The following is a 16948-nucleotide window of genomic DNA, read 5'->3' as shown; positions in this document are numbered from 1 at the left end:
GAGACGGGCTCTTCAAGACAGGTGCAGTGATGTTCAACACCAGCATCATGCCCAAGGTTTGGGGCTCGCGAGGAGGAACCCTTTGCCATCTTCTCCGTATCGCCGACCGAATTGCGGGGAGAGAGGACTGCGTGTACTGTCAATTTGACGGACTCAAGGAGTGAAGCCTCCCAATACCATACCGTGACATGTGTCCAGCGCTGCGTCCACGTCGGCCATCTTCTTTATTTTGAAGCAGGATTATATCAAGACTAGATCAAGGTGAGGTGAGATAAAATGAGAGAGTAGATGGTTTAGCCGGTGAAAGGCAAAGCGTCAGCATTTCATTTATACAAGCGACTACAACGACGTGACCTTCGAGGCAGGATTTAAGGCGCATCGGGATTGGTTGTCTCCCTGACAGTCAGCCAATTAACACCGTGCTGAGCCCTCCAACGATGACCTCACAAGCGATCATTTGACGAACCATGGCCATGTAAGCTATGGCTTCACATGCTCAGTGGTGCATGGTACCAAACGGAGGATCACAGGGCAATAAGCCATCGGGCATTTCCGAGCTCCATCGTTCCTCGTCAACCTGAGGCGCTACTTGATGAACCTTGAGGACGCGACTCCACGTGACTTGATTACCAGCCACAATGCGTTGAGTGGACGCCTTGACCCTGGCCCATTCACTGGCTGGCCCACACAACAGTGGGCAAACCACCTTCGAGCCAGCGTCCAGCACAGCTCATAAAAATTTCCAGCATCATATCAGAGCAGCATCACCGCGTGTTCCTGAATTCCCGCAACTCCTCCCCCTCCCTCCTCCGCTCAATCCCTTCTCCTCTCTTTGGCGCTGCCTTCATATACCCCGCGGCTTGCAATCATGTCTACCGCCTTCCGATCTGTTGCGCCGTTCCTACGGACCGCGCGCCAGGGCCTCAGCTCTGCCCGGGCCAGCCCCCTCCAGTCTGCCTTCAAGAAGCAGAATGTCTCCGGCGTACTCAACATCTACCGATCATACGCCGTCTTCGAGCGAACCAAGCCCCACGTTAACATCGGTACCATCGGCCACGTCGATCACGGCAAGGTACGCTTCGATGCCCTTCAATTGCATTACCCCCCACTTGGAAACATGTCGGCTGACTTTTTACTCTGCCATTCTCTAGACTACTCTCTCCGCTGCCATCACCAAGCGTCAGGCCGAAAAGGGCTTTGCCAACTTCCTCGACTATGGTTCCATTGACAAGGCTCCCGAGGAGCGAAAGCGTGGTATCACCATTTCCACTGCTCACATCGAGTACTCCACCGAGAACCGCCACTACTCTCACGTCGACTGCCCTGGCCACGCCGATTACATCAAAAACATGATTACTGGTGCCGCCAACATGGACGGTGCCATCATTGTCGTCGCTGCTTCTGATGGTCAGATGCCCCAGACCCGAGAGCACTTGCTGCTCGCCCGTCAGGTCGGTGTCCAGAGGATTGTCGTCTTCGTCAACAAGGTCGATGCCATTGATGACCCTGAGATGCTGGAGCTCGTCGAGATGGAGATGCGTGAGCTCCTCACCACCTACGGCTTCGAGGGTGACGAGACCCCCGTCATCATGGGCTCTGCTCTCATGGCCCTCAACAACCAGCGCCCCGAGATTGGCAACGAGCGAATTGATGAGCTGCTCGAGGCCGTCGACACCTGGATCCCCACCCCTGTCCGTGATCTTGACAAGCCCTTCCTCATGTCCGTTGAGGATGTCTTCTCCATTGCTGGCCGTGGTACTGTCGTCTCTGGCCGTGTCGAGCGCGGTACCCTGCTCCGCGACCAGGAGGTTGAGCTTGTCGGTAAGGGCCAAGAGGTCATGAAGACCAAGGTCACCGACATTGAGACCTTCAAGAAGTCCTGCGAGCGTTCCGAGGCTGGTGACAACTCCGGTCTTCTCATCCGTGGTATCCGCCGCGAGGATGTCCGCCGTGGCATGGTCGTCTGCGCTCCCGGCACTGTCAAGTCCCACACCCAGTTCCTTGCTTCCCTCTACGTCCTGACCAAGGAGGAGGGTGGCCGACACACTGGCTTCCAGGAGCACTACCGACCCCAGCTGTACCTCCGAACTGCTGATGAGTCTGTCGACCTGACCTTCCCCGAGGGTACCGAGGATGCCTCCGCTAAGACTGTCATGCCTGGTGACAACGTCGAGATGGTTGTCACCATGAACCAGCCCAACGCGATTGAGGTTGGTCAGCGATTCAACATCCGTGAGGGTGGCCGCACTGTCGCCACTGGTCTCTGCACTCGCATTGTCAAATAAGCGATTGAAGAGTGATGTGACTTGGCTGTGAGAGCTGTTCTTGCGGTTAGGATATGACGTGATGAGGATTTTACGTCTGGGAAAAAAGGAGGTGATGGTGTACGAATTATTGGCGCTCACGTCCAACTGGGCCATGTCTCCCACTTTGAGTCCAGTTTGGCTCTTGTATATCTACGGCCGGGGGGCTCAAAGATCTCCGCTCTGCTTCTTCCCGTTGTCTCGACACATGTAATTTAGACAAAATAGGGGAGGCAGTAATCAATACTTGTAAAATAGCCCTCATTCTCACTTCGCCGGTGATGTGATGGCAAGGAATATGTTTGAGCGTACGCGACATGGCTGATTGACAGCTCAAGAACATGCACATAATTTCTTATGGGACAAGATTTGGCGTCAACAATGCGGGCCGGGTTTTTTTTTTGTTGGTGGTTCGGCAGGAGAATATTCTGACAGCTGTTGGGTTCATTCCGACCACACATTGCCTGCAGACCCGATCGCAACATTAGAGCCGAAATCTCGCGCGTCCAATTGGTGTCAAACACGGAGAGATCGAAACGAGGGGGGAGGCACAAGGTGTAAGGTCCAATGCAATGGTATTCGTTTATCCTCGGAGGATGTTCGTCAGACGCACGATCTTCCTTAGACCCAAGCAAGCCATAAAACTCCAGTTCCAAGTGGCCGCCCTCCGAGATGCTTTTGGCGAGGCCCTTCACTTCTTTCAAGAGTTCCTCCTCCACTACTTGTCACCTGCCCGATCCGAGAAAATTCGTTCCAACATCGCTTATCGGAACTGTAGGCACACAACAGTCAGTTTCCCATAGTCCTCATGTAGTCGAAGAGAGGAAGTCTTCGATTGTCCTCCAATCAAAACTCACCTTGTTGAAACCGATGTCCTTGGCCTTCTCACGGAAGCACTGACGGCACAGGTTGAGGTCGTACTTGCGGATAAGACCAGCCTTGTGCTTGCACACGCGGCTGTAGTTGGGGAAAGAAACTGTTAGCATTTCGAGGTCTCGGAGAACGGGAGGGAGCAGGGCTGCTGCGACGAGGAGGGTGGTGAATCGTACCAGCTTCGAGAGCCCTTTCCGTAGGATCGGGGGCGCGAGTTCCAAACACTTTCGTGAGACATGATTGCGGTGATGATGCCGAAAGCTGGAGTTGAGGATGGTGATTTCGCGAGGGTTGAAGTGGGCGTGAAATTTTGTGTGAATTGTTCGATACGCACCGCCCACCGATTGGAGGGTTGGCAGCCCCAGCCCAGCCGAGGGGGTGGTCCGTGAGGGCATGTGATCACGTGAACTCGATAAAGCGCCTACCTACGTAGGTAATTCCCGTCGCCTTATCTTCACGTGCTCAGCGCCATACTCCAGCCACGCCGCTGCCACCTTGGTAGGTAGCCCACTGTGGCTGCCAGCTTACCTCACCGTTGTCGCCTTGAAACAGGAACGGAGCTCGCTGCAAGCTGGCATCTTAAAGCTTGATTTCTAAACAACAGCAGCAGCATAAAAGTCATCTTGCACTCCCAAAAGTTGTGCATTTGATACCAATTTCTCCAAGTTGCCTCGGCTGTCCTTCTATATATCAACCTTATTTCAATTCAGTCACCGACAATGGTCTTGATCAAGAGCTTCGTGCTCGCCGCCCTGGCCGCTTCGGCCACCGCTAAATCCGCTGTTATCGAGCTTCTTCCGACCAACTTTGACAAAGTTGTGCTCAATTCCGGCAAGCCTACCCTTGTTGAGTTCTTTGCCCCCTGGTGTGGCCACTGCAAGACTCTGGCACCTGTTTATGAGGATCTTGCCTTCTCCCTCGAGTATGCCAAGGACAAGGTCCAGATCGCCAAGGTCGATGCCGATGCGCACCGAGAGCTGGGCAAACGGTTTGGTGTCCAGGGCTTCCCTACCCTCAAGTGGTTCGATGGAAAGAGCAACAAACCCCAAGACTACAAGTCGGGTCGCGACCTGGACAGTCTGACCGACTTCATCGCCGAGAAGACTGGTGTTAAGCCCAAGAAGAAGCAGGAGATGCCCAGCGACATTGTCATGTTGAACGAGGGGTCTTTCAACGAGGTTGTTGGTGGAGACAAGCACGTTCTGATTGCCTTCACTGCGCCGTGGTGTGGACGTGAGTATTTCCGACATGTAACTTGAGGGCCAGGCTAACATTTGACCGCTCCAGACTGCAAGACCCTCGCTCCCACCTGGGAGTCCCTCGCGACCGACTTCGCCAACGATGAAAACGTTGTGATTGCCAAAGTCGATGCCGATGCTACCCAGAACAAGGCCTGGGCCAAGTCCCAGGGAGTTTCCGGATACCCTACGATCAAGTTCTACCCTGCTGGCACGAAGGAGGCTGTTGACTACAAGGGCGGCCGGAGCGAGAACGATTTGGTCAAGTACATCAACCTCCAGGCTGGAACTCACCGAGTCACTGGTGGAGAGCTTGATTCTGTTGTTGGCACCCTTGAGGTCCTGGACACTCTCGTTACCAAGTTCATCAACGGTGGCGACCTTGCCAAGGTCACCGCTGAGGTTGAGAAGGCGGCCAAGACACTCAAGGATGCCGCCGAGATCAAGTACGCGGAGTACTACGTTCGCATCTTCGATAAGATTAGAAAGACTGAGGGTTACGTTGCCAAGGAGCTTGCTCGCCTTGAAGGTATTCTGGAGAAGGGTGGCCTTGCCGGGTCCAAGCGCGACCAGATCCAAACCAGGACCAACGTTCTTCGCAAGTTCGTTAAGGAGGATGAGGATGTCAAGGATGAGTTGTAAAGGAGAAATCTTAAGACTCTAAAGATGAAAAAAAAAAAATTATCTAGTGAAGGTGGACATCAGTAAATGAATATATACTGGATTCTTGGGTTTCGCCCTTGCCATGACTTGAGACGCATCCTAGCCGAGCCAGCAACCCAACCCCGCGATGTCTCGTCATAATTTTAAAGGATAGCCCTGAACGCCTTGCAACCTCCAATTATTGGAATATATCATCTTGCTATCGTTACTTTGAAGGGCCTCCGTCCTTGGCTTGGTTCTCTTTTAGAGCAGCCTCTAATTTATCAAGTCTCTCGGACATGTCATCCACTATACGCGATGTTAGTAATCTGTGGAAGAACTAGTGGGCACCACTGGCGAGAGACTCACTCTTGGCGAATATCTCGGAAGAGACGCCAGCAAACTTGTTGGACAGCGTGTTCAAGAGCTCCTCGACAGCGGCCGTGACGTCGGCGCGAGCATCCTCCGGCTCCTGGGAGACAAGTCAGTAATGTTCCGACCAGGGCACTCTGCAGCCAGCAAGTGGCATGGCACGACATCATGGGACAAATGATGTGTAGACATCAAGGAGACGTACGTTCTCTACCTTGGTGAGGCTAGGGGTGGGGGTCTCCGGGTTACTGGCCATGGTTTCGTCTGTGAAGGTGGAGGAGGATGGCGGGGAGAAGATGAGGAACGGGAGGAGATGGAACGACGAGGGTGTCACAAAAGCCCACAATCGGAGGCAAAATTTGTTTGGATTCTCTCAACCGGAACCCACAGCGATAAATTGGAGGTGTACTGTCGGTTCCCGAGACAGGTTTTCATGCACAGTGGTTGGTGGCTTTAATGTGTTTCGCGTGTGTTGCTTCATAGACGTCGCGTATTCGTACTGTAATTACAGCTGCCGCAACGCGCGGTGCGGCGTTTCTCGGCCTCCGCCCGCCACATGTACCGCCACATTCCGTCATGGGAGGACCCGGCCTTGTTCGTTCGTGCAGGCAGCTCGACTCGTCACCTACAATCAACCACGCGACAGCGATTTCCAATTCACAACCACCACAAATCTCACCCGGGCATGGTTGAAAAGTTCTCCATCTCCATCGCCCATGAGACCCGGCCCCGTCTGAAGTAGGATGTCGCTGCGGTAGCTCCGTGCCGCCGCCGATCAGCATGCCGCCCGCGCAGCACCCGATCGTCGGGCTGGCCTTTGTCCTCTTTCTCATCTGGCTGATATTTCCCGACGGCGAGTACCAGAACGGATCTCTCGCACTTTCCGACCTAGCCGCCGAGAGGCTCTCGAGGTTCCACGATGCCCTTGATATCTTGAACACCTCCCGCTGGGGTGATTTCACGCCAGTACCACTTGCGAGCGAGGATGACGAAGCCACGCCCTCGTATCTTAACCTCTCCGGATTCCGAGCCGAGGATAACTTTGCGTGGGAGGACCTGGAACGGTTCCGTGAGAGGAGCCTGGAGTTTAGTCGACATGCCATACCACCGGTGGCAGGGCAGGACTTGTGGGATATTGGCCAAGGCGAGGCAGTCTGGATGAACGCATCCGGGACGGTCCACGGCGAATGGATTCGACGGGAGGGCTCTGTCCCCAGGGGATACGACAGCTACAACCTCACCCACAACGCCACTGGCATGGATTGGATAGGAGACAAGGCTGACTGGGCCCGCAACATAACAGGAAAGTCGGGGAGGATGATGCTACGAATCGATGGGAACAAGACGGTGTCGGAGTACGAGCAGCTGGCCGAGGATAGCACGCCGGTCTCTGGGGGTCTGATACGCAGCGTCAAGGGTACTACGACCATTGAAGATACCGATGGCTCTGGTCACAACTGGGAGATGAGGCTTTGGGGCGTCCACTGGCCGCATCAGGGCGTCATCCTCATGACAACCACGAGCGAGAAGTTCGAGGGCATCTTTGGTCTTCCGCACCTGACTCCAAGTGAGGACTTCTTTCAGTCGAGCCAGAGACTCTTGAATCAGTCCCTGGCCCGCACAATTGCCAGGAAGGAGGAAAATATCTACATCGACCAAACCATGCCCTGGACTTCGGATCTCGAGAACCCCATGTACACGACCAATCCCTCGCCGCACTGCGAGTACATCATGTATGCGCAAGTCCACCCACCGGGCCAACAGATCCTTAACATTGATATGGATGACATCTCGAGGGACACGATGGAAAATATCATTGGCGCCATCGAATCTGAGCTGCAATCCCCCCAGGGTGCTCCCATCCCAAAGGTGCCAAAGTTGCAGATGTCAGTGGTCATCTACTCCCCCGACTGCGCATTCTTCCTCGAGTCCAAGGGGCCGCCCGACTTTAGCCCGAGCGAGGCTCACCACCTCATGGGGATGAAGACTGAAGTTCATGTGTATCAAATCAAGACCTGGATCCTGGTCTACGCCGTGGTGGTTTTTGCGCAGGTCAATCTGCTCAAGAACCAGATCAAGGAGTCTTGTACGCCGTCAACCATGGGCCGCGTTAGCTTCTGGACGACCGCCATCATGGTCATGGTCGACGGCATGACGTTTACCGCCGCGGCGACGTGGGTGTCCTCTGCGGCAGCCACATTTCTGCCGACACTGGCTCTCCTCTTCTCTGCGTTCCTGTCCATGACCATTGGTGGCAGCTTCTTGGCCAAGATATGGGAGGTCCAGCTCCCTGAAACGCGCCCACGACGTGACCGCGACCGAACACCAGGTAACTCGAGCAGCACCTCCAGCAGCGCGACATCATCCGCCGTATTAACCCCCAATCCTACGGGCTCCGGTCCGCTTCTCCCGGCCCCGGTGACCGCAGGCCGGCCGCCGAGACCTCCGTCTCCGCCCATTATCATTCCGTCCGATCAAGATGTCGATGCTGAAATCGCCGACAGTGCGGCCGCTGTTCCTAATACCACTACAGCGCAGCGTACCGCCCCGCCGCCGCAGTCATTCCAAACCATCGTTGGTCGACTCATACTCTTCTCCCTGTGTGTCATATTCCTCGCCATCTCCTCCACTACTTGGTATCCGAGTGTCCGCTGCCTCTTTCTCAACGGTTGTACTCTCGCCTATCTCTCCTTATGGATACCGCAGATCTACCGCAATATCATCCGCAACTGCCGCCGCGCCCTAGGGTGGCCCTTTGTGCTGGGTCAATCCGTTTTGCGTCTGCTCCCCGTTGCCTACTTTTGGATTAAGGAGGACAACTTCCTCTACGCCCAGCCTGACCGCCGCGCTTTTACTATTTTCTGCATCTGGGTCTGGCTCCAACTAATTGTTCTTGCTGCCCAGGATATTGTCGGCCCACGCTTCGGCATACCTGTCGGTTGGACCCCTGAGGCCTGGGACTATCACCCTGTCCTTCGTGAGGATGGCCTTGAGGCTGGCGGGCTGCCTATCGGTCTGGTCTCTGATGATAATCCAGACCCCGACCATGGCACTGCATCCTCGGCATCCCAAGCGGATGACGACCAAGCTGGGAAGCGTAGCTCCACCCGCACTATGGACTGCGCAATCTGCCGCGAGGTTCTCGAGGTGCCGGTCATCTCAGCTGGTGACGAGGACTCAGGCGTAGCAGGCGTCTTTGCGCGCCGCTTATACATGGTCACGCCGTGCCGACACATCTTCCACAGCGCATGTCTAGAGGGATGGATGAGGTTCAGGCTGCAGTGTCCGATTTGTCGAGAGGAGCTGCCGCCGCTGTGACGATGAAACTTGTGTGATGGGTTGTATGATTAGATATGGATAGACCTGTTTCGAGGGCATCTTGGCGTTGAAGGAATGTTTTGTATCTTGGACGATAAAAGTCATGAACATTTGATTGGTACTTGTATGCATGCGTTGGATTCTCATTTAGGGGAAGCATCTTCTAGCCTCCGCGGTGTATGTACAACACCAGGGTCCATCTCGCATCATGTCACATATTATCTCGCGAACCATCATGGGCCTCCATGGTTCTGAAAGACGTCAACACGCTACAGCTTTGACGTCTCTCCATCCTTCAACACCAACCCGCCTCCTTTGACCTCATACTCTCTCCCGCTCTGCCAGCCCACCCAGTCTCTCAACACTCCTTCACCACCCGATCCCGGCGCAAGCGGTTGTCCCTCGTACCCATCTCCTGCTACACCGCTACCCTGGCCGTACTGCGCGGCATCTACCAGCGCGGCGCCCTGCTTGACAGCCAGGCACGGCGTCTCCCGCAGTGTCACCACCGGCCGCTGGTCGCCCTCCCGACCCGGCTGGCACTCGAGCTCCGGATACTCCAGCACGGGGGTGCAGCACGCGTCCGTACCGTCGAAGATTGTCTCCCACTGGGTTCGCGTCTTGCTTCGGAAGGTATCGGCCAGCAGAAGTCGGAAGGCTGGCCACCGGGTGACGTCGCTACGGCCCTCTTCCCAACCCTGGCCTGATAGACCGAGGCCCTTCATCAGCACGGCGAAGAACTGGGGCTCCAGTGCGCCAACAGCCATGTACTTGCCATCCGCAGTTTCGTACGTGTCGTACCAGGGACACCCGCCGTCGAGCAAGTTATTTCCGCGGCCCTTGTCACCTATGGACGTCTTGAGAGCCATGCGTGGGAATGTGGCCAAGTATGAGCTGCCATCGACCATGTTGGCCTCAACAACCTGCCCGCGGCCCGAGGTCTGGCGCGCGATCACAGCGAGGAGGACGCCCTGGAAGAGCACGGCGCCGCCACCGGCGAAGTCGGCGAAGATGTTCCACGGCGGGTGCGGCTTCTCGTCTTCACGGCCGAGGAGACCCAGGGCGCCCGATACGGCGAGGTAGTTGATGTCGTGTCCGGCCATGGTCGCATACTTGCCGTCGCGCCGGAACCCCGTCATGCGGCCGTAAATGAGCCGCGGGTTGATGGCGCACAGCACGTCCGGCCCGAGGCCCAACTTCTCGAGGACGCCGGGCCGGAAGGGGTCGATGATGACGTCTGCCTTGGCGACCAGGCGCTTGATCAGGGCGATGCCGCGCGGCGCCTTGAGGTCGACGGCGATAGAGGCCTTGTGGCGTGCTAGCATGTCCTCGGTAGGGAGTGCGCCGCCGCCGATCTGGTGCGATGCGCCGTTCTGCGCGCGATCGATGCGGAGGACAGAGGCTCCGGCGTCAGCGAGGAGCATGCCGGCGAATGGACCTGTGTTCAATTGAGCATCGTGTCACGCTGTATCACCATCGCGATGGCTGTAGGTTGAGGACGTACCTGGCGCAAGGCCGGCAAACTCGAGCACTTTGATGCCCTGCAGAGGCGGAGGACCAGCCATATTGCCGGAGTTTTCAATTAGACGGTCAAACAGAGGTAAAAGCAACACGTTTACAGAGCAAATTGCATTACTATTGGAAGACTCATTGATATTTAGACGATACAAGTAAAGGTCAGTCGGAAGAGGATACCCGCCCCGCGATGCCATCACCAGCGGGCCGAGGTCGTACAAAAACTTCCCCAAACGGTTGAGCCGTCAAACACTCAAACACATTGAACCGTAGCTGAACCCGGCTGCCGAATTAGCGGACTTTGTTTAGCGGGCCGGGGCTCCGGCCGGGACGCCATGCGCCGGGAGCCCCAGAATGCGGGGTGCTATGGACTGTTAAAAAGCCCCCTGGAATACACGGAATACAGGGCTCGAGTCCACTGAAGCACGGAGCCGCGGAGGGCTCCCCGTCCGCTAACTGTTTAATTGCCGAGAATCGCACTGACTGGAAGCTCCATAATATGGTCCGACATGTGCAAGCCAACAGGTGACCAGCATGGGGTACTGAGACTTGGCAGCAACAAGGCCATTTATGACGCATCATGAATTCAATCAAGATCGCTGTCCCACATTGCACGGAATCCCTGTTCAATAGGGGAATTCCTCGCATAATCATCAAGGATCCATTGAATGAACATCCACCCCCGGAGCCACTTCCGGCTGTCGCTATAACCCGCCGCAGGACACCCCAACCTCACGAGATCAAGACCCCGGATTGACGATATTACGTACAATCAATGTTGTCGTCACTCCACCGCGATCCTCCCGACATGACATTTCTGGTGACATTTCTGGCCGCAGGGTCTGAGAACAAGGAATCACGGAAAGTGCCCGATTCGGTGGCGGCTCGGTCAAGGGCTAGGATGTATTACGAGAGAATTGAACAATATATCCTGACGCCCCGACACACTGAGGTAACGAACTAGGGAATACAAATATCCGTTCATGGTGTAAGCGGGATTGGCCATTTACCCTTTCAGGAGCCACCAGAATAACGGAGCAAATGTTCAAGGTTCGGGACACGGACAGAGTGAGCAAAGTATAGTAAAAAAGGGTACGTTGTTCATGTCCGCACTACCTAGATAATAGAGGCCAAATCGAGAGTAACAAAAACAACCATTCGAGTCTATCGCGAAGCATCTGAGAAAACACACAATTTCAAGGGGGATCCCTTCTTTGAAACCCCACCAACGCCCCACGCAGAATGCATCATGCCATGCCCGAGAAAGTCGAGAACGAGAAACAGAAGCTAGGCAGTAGTTGTAGAAGTCCCCATCACAACCACGCTCAGTTGTGAATGGAGAGGAGAGGAAGACCGGAGCGCCAGCGAGAACGTCTCAAACTCTGTTGAGGCCGGCTCGGGGGGGTATATGCTCGGTTCCCTTTGCTATATTTTTCTTGGATCTTGGGGGTTTCTTTGTTTAGTTGTCCGCCCACCAGTCACCCTGGTCGTGCATAGCCTCGGCGACCTTGATGAAGCCGGCAATGTTGGAACCGGCGACCAAGCTGGGCAACTCACCCTCCTTGGCCTCGACGTACTTCTGGGCGGCGGAGAGACCGACGTTGAAGGCGTCCTTCATGATGCCCTTGAGCTTGGCATCGACCTCCTCGGAAGTCCAGGCGAGGCGCTGGCTGTTCTGGGCCATCTCAAGACCGGAGACGGCGACACCACCGCAGTTGGAGGCCTTGCCGGGAGCGTACCACAGAGCCTCGGTGCCCTTCTCCTTGCGGTGGGCCTCGAAGACGTCGATAGCGTCCTGGGTGCAGCCCATGTTGGAGCCCTCAGCGACGATGAAAGCACCAGCGGCAACGAGAGCCTCAGCCTCCTCCTTGCTGACCTCGTTCTGGGTAGCCGAGGGGAGAGCAATGTCGACCTTGCCGACGTGGACCCAGGGGCGAGCGCCCTCGAGGTAGGTGAACTGGCCGTCGTGCTTGAAGTCGGTCAGGGCCTTGCGGTTGATCTTGATATCGGCAATGGCAGCGATGTGCTCGGGGGTGAAGCTGGCGGAGTCGCCGGCAACCAGGGCACCCTTGGAGTCGGACAGGGAGACGACGGTACCGCCGAGCTCCATAACCTTGAGGGCGGCGTACTGGGCAACGTTTCCGGAGCCGGAGATGGCGACGCGCTTGCCCTCGAAAGTGCCACGGCCGGCGTGCTCAAGCATGTGGCCAACATAGTAGACGAGACCGAAGCCAGTGGCCTCAGGGCGGATCAGGGAACCACCCCAAGTGAGGCCCTTACCGGTGAGGACACCCTCCCAGCGGTTGCGGATGGTGCGGTAGGCACCGAAGAGGTAACCGATCTCGCGGCCACCAACACCGATATCACCAGCGGGGACATCGGTCTCGCCGCCGATGTGGCGGGAGAGCTCCTTCATGAAAGCCTGGCAGAAGCGGCGGATCTCAGCATCAGACTTGCCCTTGGGGTCGAAGTCGGCACCACCCTTGCCACCACCCATGTTCACTAGAGGCCATTGTCAGCGATCATGCTCTTATCGTTCCAATCGTCTCAACAATTGATAAACCGCGCTATTGGAGCCCGTCCGGCCGAGTGATGGAGCTTCGCAGCCCCTAACTCTCTAATCCGGGGAGCGAGGAGCAACGGAGCAAAAGCAAATATCGAGTGTGGTGGGGAAATGGAGGGGGAGGGGTATCACATGGTGGAGATAAGGAACATGCGGCTGGGACGCGACGGAGACGGAATTATAAACTTACAGCCAGTCAGGGCATTCTTGAAGGTCTGCTCGAAGCCGAGGAACTTGAGACTGCAGGCGCCACAGTCAGTAAAGGCGCTCGATTGATCACTAGGGCAAGCCAATCCGCCACAGCGCAAGATAACAGAGCGTATCATCGAATGACGAGCGGTAGATGCTATCGCTGCAATCGATGACGGCGGTGATATCTTGTCGTGGCATTGGGCTTGTAAAAGAGCTGACGTACATGGACAGGTTGACCGAGGGGTGGAATCGGAGTCCGCCCTTGTAAGGGCCGAGGGCAGAGTTGTACTGGACACGGAATCCGCGGTTGACCTGGACGTTGCCCTTGTCGTCACTCCAGGTGACGCGGAACTGGATGATGCGCTCGGGGATGGCGGCGACAGCGAGGGCGGTGCGGAACTCGGGCTTCTCAGAGAAGAGCTTGCTGTTCTCGAGGGTGCTGGCGAGCTCTATAAAAAAGAGTTAGGCACTTCGTCTCATTGAGGCTATCGTGATGGCGGCGGGGGAGAGAGCTTACCGTTGTAAGCCTGCTCAAACTCGGGCTCGGCAGGAAGGTGAGACATGTTGTTCAGCTGCATGAGGGGTGGTTGGGAGAGAGATTTGGTGTTGTATTGAGAGAAGAGAGGATGTCGTCAAATGCCAGATTCGAGTGGGAGGATGAGTTGGATGAAGGGCAAGATTGGGAAGGGAGGATGGGAAGAGGGTTTATATAAGTGATGGACGGCGGGAAGCACCTACTAAGTAAGTAAGTGACAATGGGAGCGGCCATAGTATTCCCATACTAACTTATTGGCGGGTTGCTGGCTGCTGGCTGCTGGCTGTTCCCGGATGGCTTCATGGGCTCAAACCACCCTCATCCCAAACCAAAGCCTCACTCCACAGTCCGCAATCCACAATCCGCAATCCACTCCAGACATGAATCCATTAATCCCCTATCTCTCTCCGTCAACTCCCATCCATCCCACACCCCTCCCCCCTTCCCCGTTCCCCATTCGCCCCCCAACTGCGGTACAACGTCCCGACAGTGGGAAAGAAAAAAAGAAAAAAAGGTGCGTGCAGCTACGGGGAAAAAGCCCATTTTCAAACAGCCCACTCATCGCTAGCCGTGACATGAAAGCTTCAGTCAACAAGACAAATGGATTGTGCGCCACGACCCCCGGTCTTCTGTCCCTCGGAAGACAGGACACTGGGACCGCTTGGTGGTCCGTCCTCGTGTGCTGGGTGCATCGTGTGTGCGTGTAAGGTGTAATAAGGTATGTGTGTGTGTGAGTGTGAGTGCAGTCTGGTTGCAGTTCTGGGTGTGCTGGTCCCCGGGCAGGTACGCCCCTACCTAGGTACCTATGTCGGACCTACCTTACCCTCCCCACCTCCTTCCCTTGCTCCTCCCTGGTCTGCCCTTGCCTCCCCTTGCCTCCCCTTGCCTCCTACCTGGTCGTTTTTGGGGTCGTTCCTTCCATCTCGCCACCCCCGCCACCCCTCCCTCCACCTGCCGACGCGCCGCCAAAAGCCTCGTCCGCCGCCGTCGCCGCCGCCGCCGCCGCTCACGGCCAACCAAAGGGTGGCTAGGAACAGAGAGCTGGGCCCTGCAGCACGGTAGCACCGCACCACTACACCACTGCACCACAGCGCAGTGCAACCCGCAGCGACGTGCATACGGCTCAAACCTCCGAAACTCGGTCGGGTCTCCATTCAGATGCCCTTATCCTACGGCGCAAGTTACCTTCGGCCAGCCCAGACATATTCCCATTAGCCAACCCTACTACGTACCCTACTGCGTAGTACTCCCACGTCTCACCGGCCACTCCCACTGGCCAGACGCACCTTTTGGCCATGCGCCTACCGCGGGGCGCCGCGCGGGGGTGCGTTTCGTAGCGTAGCGCACCGCAGCTCAGCGCAGCACATGGGACTGGATGCACGATCTTATCTATGTTGCTGTTCATCATTACCATCATTCATCGACGCTTGCCCTTTGGCGCCCTCTGTCGGCTAGGCTCTAGCTCGCCAACTCCATGTAAGCCATGGCTGGAGCTGGGCTCCGAGCTGAGCTGAGCTGGACAATTGCTTGATGCCTCAGCTAACAAAACACCCCACATTCATGACATCCCACGCCCGAGGTCAATGCCCCCCATGTCTTGCGTAGGTAGGTAAGGTAGGTAATGAGGCAGTCGGGACGTGTTCCGTGTAAGCAGCGCACACGACCAGCTCGGAGGCACACACACTCACACACTCACACACGCATACACACAACACGTAGTTGCAACGACGTCAAATCACATAACATAAAAAAACATGGGGCGGAGCCTCCCGGAACCTCCAGGACCTCCCGGGGGGAATAATCATGATCCATGCCAGCATCCGTCCCCCATCTTCATCCCCCGGAAACCACCCCCCCATTCCTGCAACGCATCCCACAGCACGCGCAGACACGACATCCAGCCTCATGTAGAGAAAGCCAGGAAGCCAAGGGGAAAAAAAAAAAAAAAGACTCGCCTGAAAAGGGTAACCATCCGTTGGAGCCACCGAATCAGAAACGCCCCAGAGCGACGGACCCGACGAACCTGCAGACCACCATTTAGACTGCCGCTTGCATGGCGGCATGGCATCATACTGTACTTACTTGCCAGGCCGCGGAACGGAAACATGGGACATGGGGCATGGGTCTCTAAAAGCACCAACGAAGCGTCTCCCGATGACCGAGCCGCGCCACTCTGGATGAACCCCGGAGCCTCGGCCAGATTCCTCGGAACCATACGTCGGGGTCTCTCTCGTCCAGTACGTTATTCGAATTACACGTCCATTTTACCCCAAGAATTAGGCCAGGTCCGTATGGAGTCATGGAGTCATGGAGTCTACCACGGGCCAACCAGCCCAGCCTACTACGTAGTAGGCAACCCCAAAAGCACCCCCCGAACAAGATGAAAAAGGCGTGGCCCCATATTTTGCCATGATGCATGCATCCCTGGACCCTTACTAGTCCCGTCGATACTATCAGAGCCCTCCCATTGGCCGCCTTGTCATGTCGTTTGAAGAATCAATTGTCATCGCTCTCAAGGCCCGGCCAATCGCTGTGCGTCCTCGGGGTTCCTGGCAGCCTAGAAAGGGAAGAGACGACGCTCACACATGCTTGTCAACAGAGGCAGACCACTCATCCCCGTTGCCTGATTCGTCCGCGACTCAACCAGATTACTGTATTTGCTTTCGTACACGCTTTCATGATTCAACCCTCAAACCCACTGGAATTGGCCCATCCCATCGCCGAGAGGTCGCCGGGAACGGCCCTGTCTTGGCAAGCCCGTGTTTTGAACCATGGTTGCTCGCCTCTCCCTCTCTTCAGGCTGGGGATTGGGGGGGATTGGGGGGAAAACGGGGGGACTCCATGGGTTGTGATCCATGATGAATCCGGGGCAAGATCCTCCGCGTCTACGTCCGTGTCTGGCGCGTATGTTGTGTTTCTGGTTGTCTCTTATTGTCTCGTCCCGCTCGTCTCACCACGCACGCAGAAAGCATGGATGGCTCCCGCAAGTGGCTCGAGCTCCCCCGGCATCCACGCGCGGTAGACACGTAGTATCTCGGGAGGAGTCGTTGGCGTTTTGTCATTGACGCTTCTCCGTCCGGTCCGATTCCGACTGTCGTTACGTTTCCGAAGAAAGCCCCTCGCGTTTTCGGTGCTGTTCTCGCCCGAGACTAAGAAAAAAAAAAGTGTCTAGCCCACAATCCCCATCGCTCCCGTTCAGTGGCCACCCGGAGATGTAATTCCACCGATGGGTTCTTCGGTGACAGACGGGACAGAGAACTGCGCTGAGCTGAGCCAGGGCGGCTAAGAGCTCCTATACCGGGCAGCCACTACAGGCAGAAAGAGTCTTTTTTTGTCTTCTCTCGGTGTGCCTAATATACCCGGAGTAATGATTATCATCATTATCAATCTTTCAATC

General features: G+C 56.1%; 8 protein-coding genes across 8 annotated transcripts; 4 read left to right on the top strand and 4 right to left on the bottom strand.

The window, feature by feature from the left end:
• Positions 1–868: 868 nt before the first annotated feature.
• BGZ61DRAFT_343903 (P-loop containing nucleoside triphosphate hydrolase protein) lies at positions 869–2285 on the top strand (the record flags this gene model as incomplete). Its single annotated transcript, XM_046239645.1, has 2 exons — positions 869–1072; positions 1152–2285. 2 exons carry the CDS (start codon positions 869–871, stop codon positions 2283–2285), a joined length of 1338 nt encoding a protein of 445 aa, XP_046108228.1.
• A 781-nt stretch (positions 2286–3066) lies between these two features.
• On the bottom strand, positions 3067–3414 carry BGZ61DRAFT_528726 (ribosomal protein S14; the record flags this gene model as incomplete). Its single annotated transcript, XM_046253298.1, has 3 exons — positions 3067–3075; positions 3161–3260; positions 3353–3414. 3 exons carry the CDS (start codon positions 3412–3414, stop codon positions 3067–3069), a joined length of 171 nt encoding a protein of 56 aa, XP_046108227.1.
• Positions 3415–3895: 481 nt separating this feature from the next.
• On the top strand, positions 3896–5056 carry BGZ61DRAFT_343955 (thioredoxin-like protein; the record flags this gene model as incomplete). Its single annotated transcript, XM_046239651.1, has 2 exons — positions 3896–4409; positions 4464–5056. The coding sequence occupies 2 exons, from the start codon at positions 3896–3898 to the stop codon at positions 5054–5056; spliced, it is 1107 nt and encodes a 368-aa protein (XP_046108226.1).
• Positions 5057–5097: 41 nt separating this feature from the next.
• On the bottom strand, positions 5098–5918 carry BGZ61DRAFT_444553 (uncharacterized protein). Its single transcript, XM_046244978.1, has 3 exons — positions 5634–5918; positions 5426–5528; positions 5098–5365 (listed from the first exon to the last, which is right to left on the bottom strand). The coding sequence occupies exons 1-3, from the start codon at positions 5682–5684 to the stop codon at positions 5283–5285; spliced, it is 237 nt and encodes a 78-aa protein (XP_046108225.1). The 5' UTR covers positions 5685–5918; the 3' UTR covers positions 5098–5282.
• Positions 5919–6040: 122 nt separating this feature from the next.
• BGZ61DRAFT_159635 (uncharacterized protein) lies at positions 6041–8881 on the top strand. The gene has a single exon (XM_046237453.1). The coding sequence runs from the start codon at positions 6209–6211 to the stop codon at positions 8744–8746; it is 2538 nt and encodes an 845-aa protein (XP_046108224.1). The 5' UTR covers positions 6041–6208; the 3' UTR covers positions 8747–8881.
• Positions 8882–9015: 134 nt separating this feature from the next.
• BGZ61DRAFT_344963 (CoA-transferase family III domain-containing protein) lies at positions 9016–10311 on the bottom strand (the record flags this gene model as incomplete). Its single annotated transcript, XM_046239748.1, has 2 exons — positions 9016–10184; positions 10251–10311. The coding sequence occupies 2 exons, from the start codon at positions 10309–10311 to the stop codon at positions 9016–9018; spliced, it is 1230 nt and encodes a 409-aa protein (XP_046108223.1).
• A 1409-nt stretch (positions 10312–11720) lies between these two features.
• Positions 11721–13594, bottom strand: BGZ61DRAFT_345499 (Glutamate/Leucine/Phenylalanine/Valine dehydrogenase-domain-containing protein; the record flags this gene model as incomplete). The annotated part of the gene is made up of 4 exons (XM_046239794.1): positions 11721–12763; positions 13015–13064; positions 13240–13465; positions 13534–13594. 4 exons carry the CDS (start codon positions 13592–13594, stop codon positions 11721–11723), a joined length of 1380 nt encoding a protein of 459 aa, XP_046108222.1.
• A 2272-nt stretch (positions 13595–15866) lies between these two features.
• BGZ61DRAFT_159564 (uncharacterized protein) lies at positions 15867–16842 on the top strand. Its single transcript, XM_046237452.1, has one exon. The coding sequence runs from the start codon at positions 15968–15970 to the stop codon at positions 16571–16573; it is 606 nt and encodes a 201-aa protein (XP_046108221.1). The 5' UTR covers positions 15867–15967; the 3' UTR covers positions 16574–16842.
• Positions 16843–16948: the final 106 nt, after the last annotated feature.

Source organism: Ilyonectria robusta, assembly GCF_021365365.1.
Source record: "Ilyonectria robusta strain PMI_751 chromosome Unknown BGZ61scaffold_4, whole genome shotgun sequence".
NCBI lineage: Eukaryota > Fungi > Ascomycota > Sordariomycetes > Hypocreales > Nectriaceae > Ilyonectria > Ilyonectria robusta.
Note: the sequence above shows the minus strand (reverse complement) of the source record. Positions and strands in the feature narration are given on the sequence as shown.